This window comes from Sebastes umbrosus, chromosome 21 (assembly GCF_015220745.1).
Source record: "Sebastes umbrosus isolate fSebUmb1 chromosome 21, fSebUmb1.pri, whole genome shotgun sequence".
NCBI classification, from domain to species: Eukaryota; Metazoa; Chordata; class Actinopteri; order Perciformes; family Sebastidae; genus Sebastes; species Sebastes umbrosus.
The window spans coordinates 6,152,839-6,169,025 of NC_051289.1; the positions used below are offsets into that span (position 1 = coordinate 6,152,839).

The 16,187-nt window shown below is 36.6% G+C and overlaps 2 protein-coding genes across 5 annotated transcripts in view; one reads left to right on the forward strand and one right to left on the reverse strand.

Annotated features, from left to right (window-relative positions):
* Positions 1–16,187, forward strand: part of zgc:111976 (uncharacterized protein LOC553663 homolog) — a 33,202-nt gene that overhangs the window by 13,818 nt on the left and 3,197 nt on the right. For 2 of the 4 annotated variants that reach the window (XM_037756237.1, XM_037756240.1), the window contains exons 1-9: positions 12,009–12,047; positions 12,569–12,635; positions 14,052–14,137; positions 15,136–15,211; positions 15,304–15,358; positions 15,502–15,628; positions 15,697–15,725; positions 15,836–15,907; positions 15,994–16,068. In XM_037756237.1, the coding sequence (XP_037612165.1) occupies positions 12,024–12,047; positions 12,569–12,635; positions 14,052–14,137; positions 15,136–15,211; positions 15,304–15,358; positions 15,502–15,628; positions 15,697–15,725; positions 15,836–15,907; positions 15,994–16,068 (611 nt within the window). In that variant the 5' untranslated portion in view covers positions 12,009–12,023. Of the gene's footprint in view, positions 1–12,008; positions 12,048–12,568; positions 12,636–14,051; positions 14,138–15,135; positions 15,212–15,303; positions 15,359–15,501; positions 15,629–15,696; positions 15,726–15,835; positions 15,908–15,993; positions 16,069–16,187 lie in introns of those variants that run through there. The other 2 variants (XM_037756238.1, XM_037756239.1) reach the window with 2 other exon arrangements.
* ralaa (v-ral simian leukemia viral oncogene homolog Aa (ras related)) lies at positions 2,002–12,596 on the reverse strand. The gene is made up of 5 exons (XM_037756241.1): positions 12,238–12,596; positions 8,647–8,870; positions 8,327–8,535; positions 6,309–6,483; positions 2,002–5,763 (listed from the first exon to the last, which is right to left on the reverse strand). Exons 2-5 carry the CDS (start codon positions 8,758–8,760, stop codon positions 5,641–5,643), a joined length of 621 nt encoding a protein of 206 aa, XP_037612169.1. The 5' UTR covers positions 8,761–8,870; positions 12,238–12,596; the 3' UTR covers positions 2,002–5,640.

The following is a 16,187-nucleotide window of genomic DNA, read 5'->3' on the forward strand; positions in this document are numbered from 1 at the left end:
ACAAACAAAGCTAAAGTACCTGACACATAAACTTGGGTAACAATTTTAATTATAATCATTTTCTGAAGGTTTAAATTGCTGGGGTCAAATTGACCCCAAGGATAAAAGATGTTAGTAAATTTGAAGGTAACAGTAGGGTTAATTAAGGGAATTATTTGATTTGATTCTCTCAAAAACTTCATATATACTACATAAAGTTACACATACACATCACTCTTTTAATTACTTAGTTATAGTTTCTCCTCTGTGTTATTTACTAGTATGATTTTGTGTGCCCCCTTTGTAAAGCGTCCTTGGGTTTCTGAAAGGCGCTATATAAGTCCAATTTATTATTATTATTATTATTATTATTATTATTATAAAAACAGAAAAAAACAAAAAAAAAGTTATGTGCATCTGCTACAATTTTACAGACTTAAATGACAATTGTGAAATTCAGATTTAATTATTGAAAATATTACTGGTATTATACAAAGAAAAATACTAAAAATATATTAAAATACTGAGTGCATGCACTCAACAAAGGACCACAAGAGACACGCTAATAGTAATAAAGCATTTACTTGATAAAAAAAAACCTAATGGTACAAGGACAGCCTTGTAAAGGAGATTTTTTAATTTAAATGAGGCTTTTCCCCTTTAAATACATTTTAAATTTAATGAATGGCAACATGCACACATTTAATATAAACATATTTTATGAATATTTTCCAGATAATGTGGGAATATATTACAGTTTCTAAAAACAGGTGTAAAAACTGTTTAGGCAATTAGATAGAAATAGGAGAGTATGGAGGACTACAATACTCACGTAAATAGTAATAAAGCATTTATTAAGCCATTAATACATTTGTTTACAAATTGATTTATTAATCTATGAATAAATGGACTAAATTACAAAGTACTTAATTATTTGACATTTTAATGGGCAATAAAAAGAAGAATTATAAAAAGTATTTACAAATGAAATATTAATTCATCAATAAAAAGTTCAAATTAAAAAGGTTTTTACAAAAATGTCATAAAACAGTCAATAGGTACATCATTTAAAAATACCATTTAAAAACTATTTATTGATGGATTATTTCATTTTTTAATTATTTTTATAATTATTTTTTATTGGCCATTAAAATTGTCAAATAAGGAATTACTTTGTAATTTAGTCCTATCTTCATAGATTAATACGTTAATTTGTTAACAAATTTATTAATAACTTAATAAATGCTTTATTACTATTTACGTGAGTATTGTGGTCCTCCATACTCTCCTATTTCTATCTAATTCCCTTAACAGTTTTTACACCTGTTTTTAGAAACTGATATACTCCTTCATTATCTGGAAAATATTTATAAAATATGTTTATATTAAATGAATGCATGTTGCCATTTATTAAAGTTAAAATGTATTTAGCCAGGAAAAGCCTCATTTAAATTAAAAAAATCTCCTTTACAATGGTGTCTTGACCAAGACTGGCAGCAAAGTTTCAGACATACAATATATTACTGTGCAATATTATCATTAATAATGTAATTTATACTTTACATTCAAGAAATATTCTTGTTCATTTCTTATTTTTTATTCAACATATCCATGTCTGAACTATGGTAAATCAATACTAACCGAGCTGTAGGACGACCATATCTGCAGCACAAAGACTCAGTGTGATTGCGTAAACACACAGAGAGATATGGGCTGAGTCATGCTCTCTGTGCTTGCATATACGTTATATAGGTCAACAAGAACAATTTGATGCAGTCATTTTGCCTTAAAACTGCTTACAAACATGGCGAATTCAAAGTTACTTTGATAGTGTAACTAAAGGTATTAAACCTTCATCTGATCAATAGAAATGAAGGTCGGGTTCTGCAGGTGGTGACATTCAGCGTGTTCACAGAAATATGAGCAGCGTGCAAACTCCCAGAGGAGCCCTCTGTCTGCTCGGTGTAATAACTCAAGTCTAGACATAAATCTTCACACAAAGAATACCTGAATACATTTGGAAAATGTTATTAGTAATATCCACTTTATTTTGCCATTTCCAAATAACTCACAAACAAACAAAAAAATAATAAATTGAAATGTAAGCTTCACCTCTTCCATTCACAAACAGATAGGCTACATTAGTGGTTACGTTCAAAAGAAGTAAACATGGAGGAAATTGATGGCAAACATACAACCATCCAATCAAAGACGTATATATCTACTCTTTATTCCAAGGGTATTTATATAAAAGGCAAGTTATTTGAATACCCAGGAGGACAGGTTGCTCATAGCTTTCACACAAATATCTGTTTTAGTATCACCACTTGAATCCCGCTGAAAGGGCCATCACGTCTATTAGCATGAAGACGAAGACATGAATGTTTGCTTCTAAAACAAGAATAAGACTGCATGTTAGAGTAAGCAAGCACTATGGTTTAAGTATAGCAGCCTCACAGCAGTTAATGTAATGGCCATAAGCTGACGAAGGTATGCTATAACAGACTGGGATTCAGATTCTGTGCCTGTCACTTTAACTTTAAGGTGTGTTTCTATCATGGTATGGTGTACTGGAGGTTAGCCCTTAATAACATATTAACCCAAACTACTTTCTAAACATTCTCATGCCACGGAGTTCCCAACATTTTTGGGTTCGAGTCACATATCTTTCTCTACTGTGTGCTTTTCATTTAACAACAAATACCACGGACATTCTTTTGCATTAATGTGATTTTTTTTGTACAATTAAACACGCTGACATATGACAAACAAAAGCCTGTAATCAAAGCCAGGAGTTATTTAGTGTTCTCAGGGAATCAATGAGACAATGTTTTCAAATACAAAAACAGTTTTCAGAGCTCCAAACTGCATTAAATGCTTCTCACTGACACTGTTTTGTTTCATATTCTCTTCCTCTTTGCAATTACAACAATCATATTTTTTGCATAGACTCCAGTGTTGGGCACCCTATTTGTTGAGGAGATCCTTTTATGTAAAATGGTGAGCTGGATAAGAGTGAAACATGGAAAACCACCTCTGGATGGTGGTCAGACTTTGAAACATAATTAAATAAGTTATTTTAAATAAGTTAAAATAAAATAAAAAAAAGAGTGGCTCAGTCATAAAGGGGAGCTAGGAGAGTGGAGGGGCAGATTTCACAGTGTGTTTTGGTCTATGCAATTTAGCTGTTAATCACGTACATAGACTCGGTGCCTTCAAATGGGGTCGTGTTTACCGTGTTCCCCCCCTCTTGTGGTATTCACTACCACGAAAGTGGAACGTTTCTGAAAGCTCAGAGTTCCCGCACTGTGACGTGTTTGTTGACGTTGTCAGAAAGGGTACATAAGTGAATATATTGTCATGGCCTCTGTCATTATGTCTTTGTATTTACTACATCATGTTAACTGCTTGCTAAATTGTTAGCCTCTGTGGCTTCTAGACGCCGACAGTAATGTTGCCGTTGCTTAGCAGCAGTGTTCTATACGACTTAACCACTTGAACGCCAGCATATTGTGTACACGACTTCCCATGTTGTAAACACGAGCTCACAAGTTTCAATTGAAGGCACCAACTGTAAATAAAGATGGACAACATGACAGCTCCTTAAAAGTGAAGCCAAAACACCTTGCTCGCCCCCTGGTGGCTGGTTGCAGTATATGTCATAAATCCTGCCTCTTCCATGTTAGCGGATGGGAAACTAAAAAGTCAAAGTACACCGCAAATACATTTTTCCCAAAGATGGTTTCTGTCAATTCAGGTAGTTTTTAATCACTCTGATGTTGTTCAAGTGTTATTTTTTTCTGATAAGTTTGGTTTTAATTAGTTATTTGATGCTATAAAAAGGGGGTGAGACGTCATGATTGGCAGCTGTGCTCTGGTTGCGACTCGTTCGGGTGGTGACCTATACCACGGCTTAACCGCCTGATCACTACCACGCAGACTCTGGCTCATCATGCGAGCTCCCGTAATCGGGATATTATGGCTTCACTTCTGAACAGTGGGAGGAAGTGGAGATGCGTCATTCATCTTTATATACAGTCTATGTTCACGTACAGCACTCCCATTTTGCCAATTTTTTACACTTTAATCCTCACTTGAAATTACTTCTTCATGAGGAGCAAGAGGAAATGATCATTACCATGTTACTATAGCTTTATAACACCAGGTAGCCTTGCACAAAATGGAACAAAGGTAAACAAAGTAGGATGTCAATGACCTCTAAACTCTGCACATCATTGGCAAGCTAAGATTACAGGCAAACAGGAAGGGTATGGGGGAGCTGGGGGGAGGGGATTATTCACATTCACAATGGACAGAGAGGCAACAGTGATGAATTACTAAATCCCACGTAACCTTGCATTTCTTTCCCAGGCCGTTCACAATGAAGTACTTTAAGTTTTTACACAAACACTGCAGTGCTTCCTTTTGATGCTCACTATAGCAGGTTGTCATTCACTTCCAGTAATAAGTGGGCACTTAATTGTACTAGCTAGCATTTTTCTTTGGTGACTGAGAGCAACTTTTTTGGACACTTCATTCATTTTTGATATTTAATGCCTTAAAATTCATCGATCCATTAATTTATTTGAGTCCATAATAAGAAATACATTTAAGTAAAAAAAGAGGTTGGTGATTAAAAGTCTGAGCCAGGAAAAGTAAAATTGGCAAAATAAATCTTTACATGACTGGAAGCAATTTATTTTATCAACTTTAATGTGTTTAAAAACAACATGTAAAGGATGTAGTGTTATGGAATCACCTTTTTTAATCAGGAGCACCAGGGATTCCTTTATCGCAGAAAAAATAAAAAAAAGGCAATGAAAGTCGTTGGCCGAGTGAGGTAAAACTTCTGAAATGTTATAACTGAAAAAAACAAGTTCAAGTGTTGTAGTAATCCCTCACAGATTTAAGGGTAATGATTAATGTTGTTTGTGCGTTTGAGAGGACTCAACAAAGTGACGCGAAGGGGAAAGAAAAAGGAAACATTAGTGCGCTTATATCTTAGACCGGTCGATATGATAAGAAAAGAGAGATAAGTTCGACTTCACAGATAAAAATAAGGTAATAAAATTGAGGTCTAAAACAACAAACAGGAATGGCATTAAATTTCGGCTTTTCGTTAACGATCTTTCAATTAAAATGCTTCATAGATTCACCAGTGCAACGTACATTTTGGTGGCACTTGATGAACTCTGGGTTGACACTACACTGCTGAGTCTGTTCACTTACATTTCCCACCAAAGCTCCAGTTACATTTTCTCTATTTTAAACCTTGGCTCTGACACTTTTTTTATCTTTTCTTTTTCAACTGCACAGTTGTCTGAATATATTATACACATCAAACTTTACAATGAAAGGTTTCGTAACATTTCAGGGCTTAGCCTCTTGTCAAGCTTAGGCCTAAATTAAACACCATCCATTTATTACACTCTAATGTGGTCAGAATAAGAGAGAGAGTACATACATTATTTGGAGTGTCAGCACATAAAAAGTTAGAGCTATAAATGGTGTATGGAGTGCCACCTTACTACTCCCTGACACACGGTCAGATGTCCTGTTAGCCAGGAACAGAAAGTCATGGTCAGGTATGGGCACAAAATAAATGCAAAAGTCTGAGAAATGTATATGTACATAAGCAGCTACCCTGCTCCTCTTTTACCACTATAAAATACAACATCTCTCTCTAATTCTCTTGGCCAAACTTTTACTTTTCTTCTTCCCGTTCTTCTCTTTGCTGTCCTCCATTTTCCTTGCCCGGATCTCTCTCATCAGGTCAAAGAACACCTGTTAAAAAACACAAAAAGTCGTGTTTCACGCTTTTCTGTTTGCTGAATATCAATGACGTAAACCTGATTTTTTTTTTGTTCTTAAAATTTTCCAGATATTCCTGTGGTATGGGGTATGTTGAGAACGATTTTTACATCCCCTGATCTGCTCTTAAGTCCATCCTGACAAATATCAAATGTTCAATATTTACGATCGGTTATGTGAGGGAACCTCAAAGCATACTTGCCAATCCTCCCGATTTTCCCAGGAGACTCAAATTTCTCATTGCAACAAACATCGCTAATTCTTCCTGCCCGTCTTTTACCATGTCAAGTTTGATCGAGAGATTTTGCAAGATATCTGGTTTTGAGAGTCGGGACTCTTTCGTTCATGAATGGAATCTGTTAGTGTGTGGTGAATGTTTTGGCCAAATTGTTGCTCACCACACACTATCCGGACAAAACTGTTAAATTTATCATAACATGTCCTTATGTGTGGGGTCTCACATTTTCAAAATCTCCGAATCCTTTAGTGTGGGCCAGCCTTTAGCCAGTCAAACGTACCTTGTCAACATTAGCACGGGTTTTGGCAGAAGTCTCAACGTAGCACACGCCCCACTGCTCGGCGCGTGCCTTCGCCTCGTCTGCGCTAACCTGCCGTCGGTCGTCCAAATCTGACTTGTTCCCAACCAAGAGAAAGGGCACATTCTCATCCTCCTTCACTCGCAGAATCTGCTCTCTGCAAAGAAACACAAATGTCATTCAGCCGTGAATTATGTAAACAAACAGACTACTGCTTGCTAAAGGGAATGAGGCAAAATTGTAGAAAATACAGATGCCTTTAATGATGTTCCACAATGTCAAAACAGTATACAGTGCCTTCAGAAAGTATTCAGACCCCTTCACTTTTTTCACATTTTGTTATATTGCAGCCTTATGATAAAATCGTTTAAATTACTTTTTTTCCTCATCAATCTACACGCAATACACCATCATGACAAAGTGGAAACAGAATTTTAGAAATTTTTGCAAATTTATTAAAAAGGAAAAACTGAAATATCACATTTACTTAAGTATTCAGACCCTTTACTATGACACTTGAAATTTAGCTCAGATGCCTCCCATTTTCCTCGATCATCTTTGAGATGTTTCTCCACCTTGACTGGAGTCCACCGGTGGTAAATTCAATAGATTGGACATGATTTGGAAAGGCACACACCTCTCTATATAAGGTCTCACAGCTGACAACGCATATCAGAGCAAAAACCAAACCATGAAGTCGATGGAACTGCCTACAGAGCTCAGAGACAGGATTGTGTCGAGGCACAGATCTGAAGAAGGCTACAAAAAAATTTCTGCAGCATTGAAGGTCCCAATGAGCACAGTGGCCTCCATAATTCTGAAATGGAAGAAGTTTTGAACAACCAAGACTCTCCCTAGAGCTGGCCGCCCGGCCAAACTGAGCATCGGGGGAGAAGGGCCTTGGTAAGAGAGGTGACCAAGAACCCAATAGTCACTCTGGCTGAGCTCCAGAGATCCCGTGTGGAGATGGGAGAAACTTCCAGTGGGACAACCATCACTGCAACAATTCACCCATCAGGCCTGTATGGTAGAGTGGCCAGATGGACATGAAAGCCTGCTTGGAGTTTGCAAAAAGGCACCTAAAGGACACTCAGACTGTGAGAAACAAGATTCTCTGGTCTGATTAAACCAAGATTGAACTGTTTGGCCTAAATTCTAAGCGTTATGTCTGGAGGAATCCAGGCACCGCTCATCACCTGCCCAAAACCATCCCAACGGTGAAGCATGGTGGTGGCAGCATCATGCTTTGGGGGTGTTTTTCAGCGGCAGGGACTGGGTGACTGGTCAGGGTTGAGGGAAAGCTGAACGGAGCAAAGTACAGAGATATTTTAAAGAAAACCTGTTCCAGAGCGCTTAGGACCTCAGACTGGGCCGAAGGTTCACCTTCCAGCAGGACAATGACCCTAAGCACACAGCCAAGATAACGCAGGAGTGGCTTAGGGACAACTCTGTGAATGTCCTTGAGTGGCCCAGCCAGAGCCCTGACTTGAACCCAATCGAACATCTCTGGAGAGACCTGAAAATGTCTGTCCACCGACGGTCCCCATCCAACCTGACAGAGCTTGAGAGGATCTGCAGAGAAGAATGGCAGAAACTCCCCACATCCAGGTGTGCAAAGCTTGTTGCGTCATACCCAAGAAGACTCAATGCTGTAATCGCTGCCAAAGGTGCTTCAACTAAGTACTGATTAAAGGGTCTGAATACTTAAGTAAATGTGATATTTCAGTTTTTCCTTTTTAATAAATTTGCAAAAATTTCTAAAATTCTGTTTCCACTTTGTCATTGTGGTGTATTGAGTGTAGATTGATGAGGGAAAAAGATAAAAGATAATTTTATCGATTTTAGCATAAGGCTGCAACATAACAAAATGTGAAAAAAGTGAAGGGGTCTGAATACTTTCTGAAGGCACTGTACATTGGTTATGCATTTTAGCAGGGGGAAGATACCTAATGGTCTCTGTCATTAAATTCTAATGGATTGAATATTGTTTGCCACTGGACCTGAAGTCGACTGTTGCTGCAAATGACTCCAGTTCTGTGATGGAGAATACACAGAGGAAACCCTCGCCGCTGCGGAAGTAGTTATCTCGGATGGCTGCATAGTCCTCTTGTCCAGCTGTGTCAAGGATGTCAATCTGTACTTCCTCTCCGTCCAGCACCACTTTCTTCCTGTAGCTGTCTGCTTTGGTGGGCTCGTAGTCTTCAACAAACTACAAGGGGGGGATATAACATAAAGTCGGTCATGCATTATGCAAACGAGAAACTTTCCTACCTCAACAACCTGTGAATTTTACTTGAGTGTTGTGATGCAAGTTGCTCACCTCATCATACATGAACTGGAGTGTGAGGGCTGATTTCCCCACTCCTCCACTGCCCACCATTATCACTTTGTGCAGGGCTAGAGAGTTCTGCCCTTTTGGCTTAGCAGCTGCCATGGCTCTGCGTGCACCAGGAGAGATCCGAGTGTGAAAGGTAGAAAGTTCAATGTGGAGCTTGAGGATTGTGAAATGAAGGCCGTGAAATCCAGCTGCAACAATGATAATTCCTGGGGAGATTATAAAAAAAAAAAGAAAAGAGAGGAGAAATCCTAAGATGTTTCATCATCATTTCCGAGGCTCCAGATCCCATTTCTGCAGCTAGACTGCAAAGCCATCATTGTATCTCATAGCAATAAAATAAAACCAGGATAAACTGCCATTACACTACAAACGTAGTGCAGAGGATTATTCTCTGTAGCAGGTTCAGACTAAAGCAAGATAAAACGTGGCTGCTTTATAAATCAGTATTTTCATTATCGCTCCTCCCTGCAGCTATATGTCCCTTAATGTAGCTATAGTGAACACTGTGCCTTTACTTTTTCTTTCAAAGGAGAAAACAAGTCATAGAAATAGATTTCATTACTGGAAAAATAGTATTCATAGCATTGTTTCCCCATACATTATGCAGAAATTATTTGGGTGATGAAATAGTCTGCCAGAAAGGTGCATTCATGGTCAGTCTTATAGATTAGCAAAATGCTTCAAGTTGGTCAGTCGGTCAAAATAACATAAGAGGGGCTGCCAGGTATAGTAAAAATGTCTGGGCTTATCCGTGAATGGCAATTATGATTATTTTTTTCAGTTTAAGGAACAACATTATGTCCTCCATCAGGGATGATGATGAGTATTTGATGTAAAGTTTATCAGCCTATTTTATCTTTAGTTTGGGATTTATTCTATAAGTATTATTATTGTCAATGTGTATTTGATTTATTATTTATCTTATTTTATTTTTAAAAAAAAAATTCTACTTTCTACTTTTAAAATTCAATATTTTTTTTATCCTTTTTGCATTGTCAATTGTGAGGGTTGGGTGAGCGGGGGTTTGGGGGGAAAAATACCAAAATATAGAGGTACAATCATTTACATTTATGCTTTATTTGTATGTTTCTGTACAGCTGATGTTACTTCCAATAAAATATTATTGAAAAAAAATAGAAGCAACCTCATGAATGCAGAGCTATTTTGCAGCCAACCACTGTTGGAAATTAACTTTTTTGTCCACTAGCCACTGTGGCTGGTAAATTGCAAAATCCACCAGCCACTCCAGAGATTACTATTGTTTTTTTGGCTGGTGAGTGAAGCAAATCTAGCAGCCACTTGCATACTTTACCAGCATTTGGCTGGTGGCTGGTGTTAATTTCCAACCCTGCAGCCAACTTTCACATGCTGGATGTCGGAAAAACCACAACATAAATTGGCAAACCTGTGGGAAAAAAACCTGTTTGTGGCATCCTTTTGAGAAAACCTAACATCGATGACATATTGATAATTAAACTTATTGTGCATCGTGATAAACATTAGGTACATTCCACTAAACCGAACAGGAACCTGCCAAAGCCATTTAGCAATGACTTTTTTTTTTTTTTTAAAGCTTCTGAGTAACATCTGGCAGTATTTTACAAAGGACTGGATAAAATCTGACAGATGCCAAAGCTATTTAGTGGTCAGTTTCCCTTACTGGACAGTCCAGGAAGACTATGGGAATACCATCAAGTGTGTGTTAATGCCCTTTCCCTATCATCGGCCCACACAGACCTCTCTGGGGATCAGGGATAAAGATGGGAAAGCAGCCAATAGGTCATTATACAAATTAACAAAAGGGGTGTATGCACTAAATGTCAATATTAAGATTTAGTACAGGAGGCCATGTCCTATTACTTTAACCATTTAGGCTCCCATAGTAAGTAAGTAAAGCTTTATTTATATATAGGTTAATAACATGGCCTCTGCATTTTGAACCACCTGTAGGCGATTTAAAGCAGATTGACTGAGGCAGGTGTAGAGGGAATTACAATAGTCTAGACGGGAGAATATGAAAGTGTGAATTAAAAGTTCAAGATCCGTGGTGGACAAGATGCATTTGTTTTTTTGCAATGTTTCTTAACTGTAGAAAGCAGGTCTGGACAAGTTTAATGACATGATGGTCAAAAGTCAAGCTGTAAAACTGATATTGGATTGAAGTGGGCCAATAAACTGATGAACTGCTGTAGCAAAAGTAGTAGTAGTAGTAGTAGTAGTAGTAGTAGTAGGGGAAAATGTCTCTTAACCCTCCTATTATCTTTGGGGTCAATTTGACCCCATTCAATGTTTAACATCTCTAAATAAATGATTGACATCATTTTTTTTGCTTCATATTTAATGACTTTTCCTAATTTAATGGGGACAACTGGGTAAACATAAAATTAAAATGATATGTTTTCAATGTCCTGTACACATGCTGTACGCATCGGTGTTCTTTGGGGTCAATTTGACCCCAGGCTGTTTTAGCTGTATAAAACATATAAGAAATATCAACATTTTACACACATTTGTTTTGGATGCTATTGAGGTCACTATAACATGCAACTTTATAATCTTCAAAAAGCTTTAGGGCCCTAACCTAGCATAACCATAACTGTCGTAGTGCAAGAACCACTGATAGTTCACACTACATGGGAGAGGGGAAACATCATTCTCGCGAGAACTTTGATATTTCCCCACGCTTTGGGGGCGGCAAAATATGGTTCCCGTGAAGATATTGATTTTATTTAAAGGGCTATTTAGGTAGTGAACAAACAAAGCTAAAGTACCTGACACATAAACTTGGGTAACAATTTTAATTATAATCATTTTCTGGAGGTTTAAATTGCTGGGGTCAAATTGACCCCAAGGATAAAAGATGTTAGTAAATTTGAAGGTAACAGGAGGGTTAAATAGTTTGTAGGAAACATTTTGTTAACTTATATAACGTTATATGCATATTTTAAGTAACATTAGGAACGTTTAAGTCAATAAGAAACAGTAACAACAAAGACCTCGGCTTAAATGATGACGTCATCATGACGTGTCAGTGAGGTGTAATGAGGTAATGGTGACACATCATAACAAGTAAACAAACCTATAAGAGGATCATGAAAGTGGCTCAATAACATTAATAACACCTGGCACGTCAAGAATACAATAATAAGGAATATACTGTTATCTTAGCAAGCACCTTATTATTACACCAGACGACTGAAATCATTAATAGCAACGTGCAATGCTCCAATAATCATGTTAACGTATCAGCACGTTAGCTGGTGGCATGGCAACAGCAGGTGATGTGGCTAACTAACAAGCTAACTAACAGGTGAACTAGCAGGTTAACGTCACCTGTGCGTTAATTAACATTTAAAGACATGAAGGTAGCAGATATTAAAAAGGTAAATATAATAACATCGGTTACTAAGCAACAGATGTTCGGTCGATCCTCTGTTAGCCACATAGCATGCTAAACGGCTAACAAGCTAATCACAACTAACTGATGCAACATTAATAATAATAAAATAAACAAACATAAGCAGCAGTTAAGCGTTATAAAGGCAGATTATATGTGTGAATAACAGCACCTACCGGTAGGTTAAGTAGTGTTCAGCTCGCTACGACGTTTGAGGTTGAATTAGCTGCTTGTTAGCTCATGGCTAGCTGCTCTGAAGCTAACTCCTCCAGCAGTGGACTGACTCTGTCTGACAACGCCCGACCGTCTGGGAGGAGAACCGGCTGGGATTAACACACTCAGCTTTACTGTTTTGTGTCTATTTCTCACTAATAAAAACATCTCAGAATAGTTAAAAATTATAATATAATTTCCAAATTATGTAGCTTCGTGGTTGATGTAATAGAGTGGATTAAACATGCGAGATAATTGGTTAATTGGATAATCTGTCTATATAATTTGTCTCAGGTGGAGACTCTTTGTCAAGTCAGCAAGAGAGACAGACTTTCAGGAGCAGGTAATTTGTTTTTTACAGGTTAGAGTTTTTGTTTTTATTTAAAATATTTTTTTATCATTAAATCCAAACACAAAAGTGACTGTGTGTTTGTAGCCCAAAGATATATTGTTATTTTAAATAAATTAATATTTTATCATTAAATCCAAACACACACACATTTGTAACCCAAAAATATATTTTAAAAATGCCTAAAATTAAAAGAAAGAAAAGGCAATTCCAAATTTAAGCTGGTCTTTACTGTTTTAATAATATTTTATTTTTTTCCTCATTTTTTTTTATCATTAAATCCAAACACAAAAGTGACTGTGTGTTTGTAGCCCAAAGATATATTGTTATTTTAAATAAATTAATATTTTATTATTAAATCCAAACACACACACATTTGTAACCCAAAAATATATTTTAAAAATGCCTAAAATTAAAAGAAAGAAAAGGCAATTCCAAATTTAAGCTTGTCTTTACTGTTTTAATAATATTTTATTTTTTTCCTCATTTTTTTTTTTTTTTTATCATTAAATCCAAACACAAAAGCAACTGTGTGTTTGTAGCCCAAAGATATATTGTTATTTTAAATAAATTAATATTTTATCATTAAATCCAAACACACACACATTTGTAACCCAAAAATATATTTTAAAAATGCCTAAAATTAAAAGAAAGAAAAGGCAATTCCAAATTTAAGCTTGTCTTTACTGTTTTAATAATATTTTATTTTTTTCCTCATTTTCTTTTATCATTAAATCCAAACACAAAAGTAACTGTGTTTGTAGCCCAAAGATATATTATTTTAAATAAATTAATATTTTATTATTAAATCCAAACACACACACATTTGTAACCCAAAATATATTTTAAAAATGCCTACAATTAAAAGAAAGAAAAGGCAATTCCAAATTTAAGCTTGTCTTTACTGTTTTAATAATATTTTATTTTTTTCCTCATTTTGTTTTTATCATTAAATCCAAACACAAAAGTGTGTTTGTAGCCCAAAAATATATTGTTATTTCAAATAAATCAATATGTTATCATTAAATCGAAACACAGAAGTAGGCCTAACTGTTTATTTGTAACTCAAAAATATATTTAAAAAATGCCTAAAATTTAAAGAAAGAAAATTACAACAACAACAAAAAAAAACAATTACAAATTTAAGTTTGTGGGGACTTTTTTTTTTAATAATATTTAATTGTTTCCTCATTTTCTATGCTTTAGTCATGAAGTCCATTAAAAATTTGCAAAAAAGACATGGAATTAAATGTTTCATCTTTACTTTTTCTGTGAATGTAACAGCAATTTCTCACTAATAAAAACAGTTTTAAATAATAATATAATTTATAAGTTATTTTTATTCGTGTACATTACAAATTTAAGCTTATGGATACTTAAGTTTTAATATTTTAAATGTTATTTTTTTCTCCTTTTTGTATGCCTCAGTCATGAAGTCCATTATCTCTCAGCTACACTTGAAATTTGCAGAGAAGACATGGAATGAAACCTTTCAGCTTGTCCGAAGATGCATGGTAAGACAAATTATCTGTTTTCATCAGCATGTTTGTTAAATACCACAGTGTAAATCGTGGAGATAACACAAAATTCTCATTGACAGGGTTATTTAAAGGCCCTTTTATTAGTTCTATGCAGAGAAAAGTGTTGAATGCTTAAATAAGAGTTATTGTTACTGGATGGCGTCTCTAATATGATGATGTGCTGCAAATCAGGAACTGGTATGGTAATGCACTGAGAGTGAGAGCATCTATCCGGGAACACACAAGTCTTTGTTATTGGATCAGTTTGTGCATTGACGGATTCACTTCAACCACATGCCAGAGTATGAGTAGTGAGCCTTTTTGAGACAAACCAAAGTTGTTTTTCTCGGCCGGCCATTGCTTTGTTTCTAGTATGTTTAACACTGTCATGTTTGGTAAGACGATCATATCATTTGGCTACAGGCTTAGGGCCAAACATGCAAAGCTTTGCAGATTCAAATGTCTTTTACACTCAACAAAAAGGCTGCAAAGTACTCTTTAAGTGTATTTAGCACTGTTATATAGTGACGTGTACTGTATGCTGAAGCAATGAGAGGGTGTGTTAGTTTTCTTTAGATTTGTCATGGGTGGAGCAGCAGGAGAGATAATACTTTTGGATTAATACAAAGTGGAGCTTGGCAGCGGTCAGTCTCTGGAGTCCAGTAAAGAAACGTGATTAGTTGGTGGTCTGAAGTGATGTGTGGTCCAGGGGGGATAAGGCAGCTGAGGCTCGTCATGCAGTTTCCTGCCAGCAGTGATGCTGAGGAGGACTTTTTAGGACCAGAAAAAAAACGAAGTACTATGTATTTTCACTTCTTTTCCAACCTTCCTGGTTTTTAAAACATGCCGATCCCAAAGTGCAAAGCATCCAAATCCCCTCGCACTGCACTGGTGTCGTGGGATGGGCTGTAAGGACCAAACACTGTTTACACAAGGATGACTTTGTCACACAACTGGTCCATTGTTTGTTTCTGCCCTTTGTTCCCCAATAGGACAGACGCAAAGATGAATCCAGACCCTATAAGCCACTGGTTAGATCACTGGAAAGGCTCCAGGAAGAGTTAAATGGTAAACAAACAATATACAAATGCTCTTTTGTATGTATTTTAGTACATGTACATCACTTTACCTGTGGGTAAGTCTGTCTCTGTGTGTTTCAGTGTCCTGTATGAAAGCCATGAGGTCTCGTCTGGAGATGATCGCCAAACAGCAAGGGTAGAGACTTGTGATATTTGACTTCACAGCCCTACAAAATCTATTTTATTGGTCTATAATGAACAGGATCATCATTACAGAGCTTAATTTCTCTTGTAATATACTGTGGTGGCGCAAATTTTCTCCTGCTCTGTCCTCCCTAGAATGGGCTTTCACATTACCGAGGCCACATGCTACCTGACAGCCGATTTGTTCTACCTGGAAGTGGTGCTGCTGCCGTGTGGCGGGGTGGCGGAGGTCAAAGTGGCTCCACATGGAGGCTTCCCTGTTGTAAGTGGACTACCATTCACACTACTCCCCTTTACTCTGCGTGATAATAAATTGAAATTGTCTTGCAGCCCAGTGAGTCCTTCCTGCAGCTGCTGAGGTAAGCATTAGAGCTACAATAAATTTGTCATTTTGCTTGCGAGATGAAGTGCTATTTAAATGATTAGCTAAAGATAAATTGTTTTAGATGCTGATATTTTTTATGCGCAGGTCAAAACATTTTGCTGAGTTCTCCGTGAAGTTGGCAGGCCTCTTCACCCAGTACAACATCCCTGGGGACAAGTACCTACTCTTTAATATTATTCAGCCTTTTTTAATATTGTGGGCCTCTTGCAGTCATTTAGCTATTTGTGTTTTTTTTGTTTCAGTGTAATCAAATTAAAATTGTTTGCATCTCTGCAATGCCTCGGGAAAGACTTGCAGCAAATCTCACATTTGCCAAGGTAAGTGACATAAAAGAGCTGCGACGATTAGATGATTAATTTGTCGCTCGATTTTGATATTTGATTAATTGCTTCAATCAAAAATGCCAAATATTGGCTGGCTCCAGCTTCTAAAGTAT

Bases quoted from the DNA above. Each gene is read 5' to 3' on its own strand.
- ralaa (XM_037756241.1), bottom strand. From the start codon at position 8,760: ATGGCAGCTGCTAAGCCAAAAGGGCAGAACTCTCTAGCCCTGCACAAA. The intron at 8,536-8,646 runs GTGAGCAACTTG...CCCCCCTTGTAG, and splicing joins TCCAGTTCATGTATGATGAG to TTTGTTGAAGACTACGAGCC. The intron at 6,484-8,326 runs GTCCAGTGGCAA...GTTTCTTTGCAG, and splicing joins GCAGCAACAGTCGACTTCAG to AGAGCAGATTCTGCGAGTGA.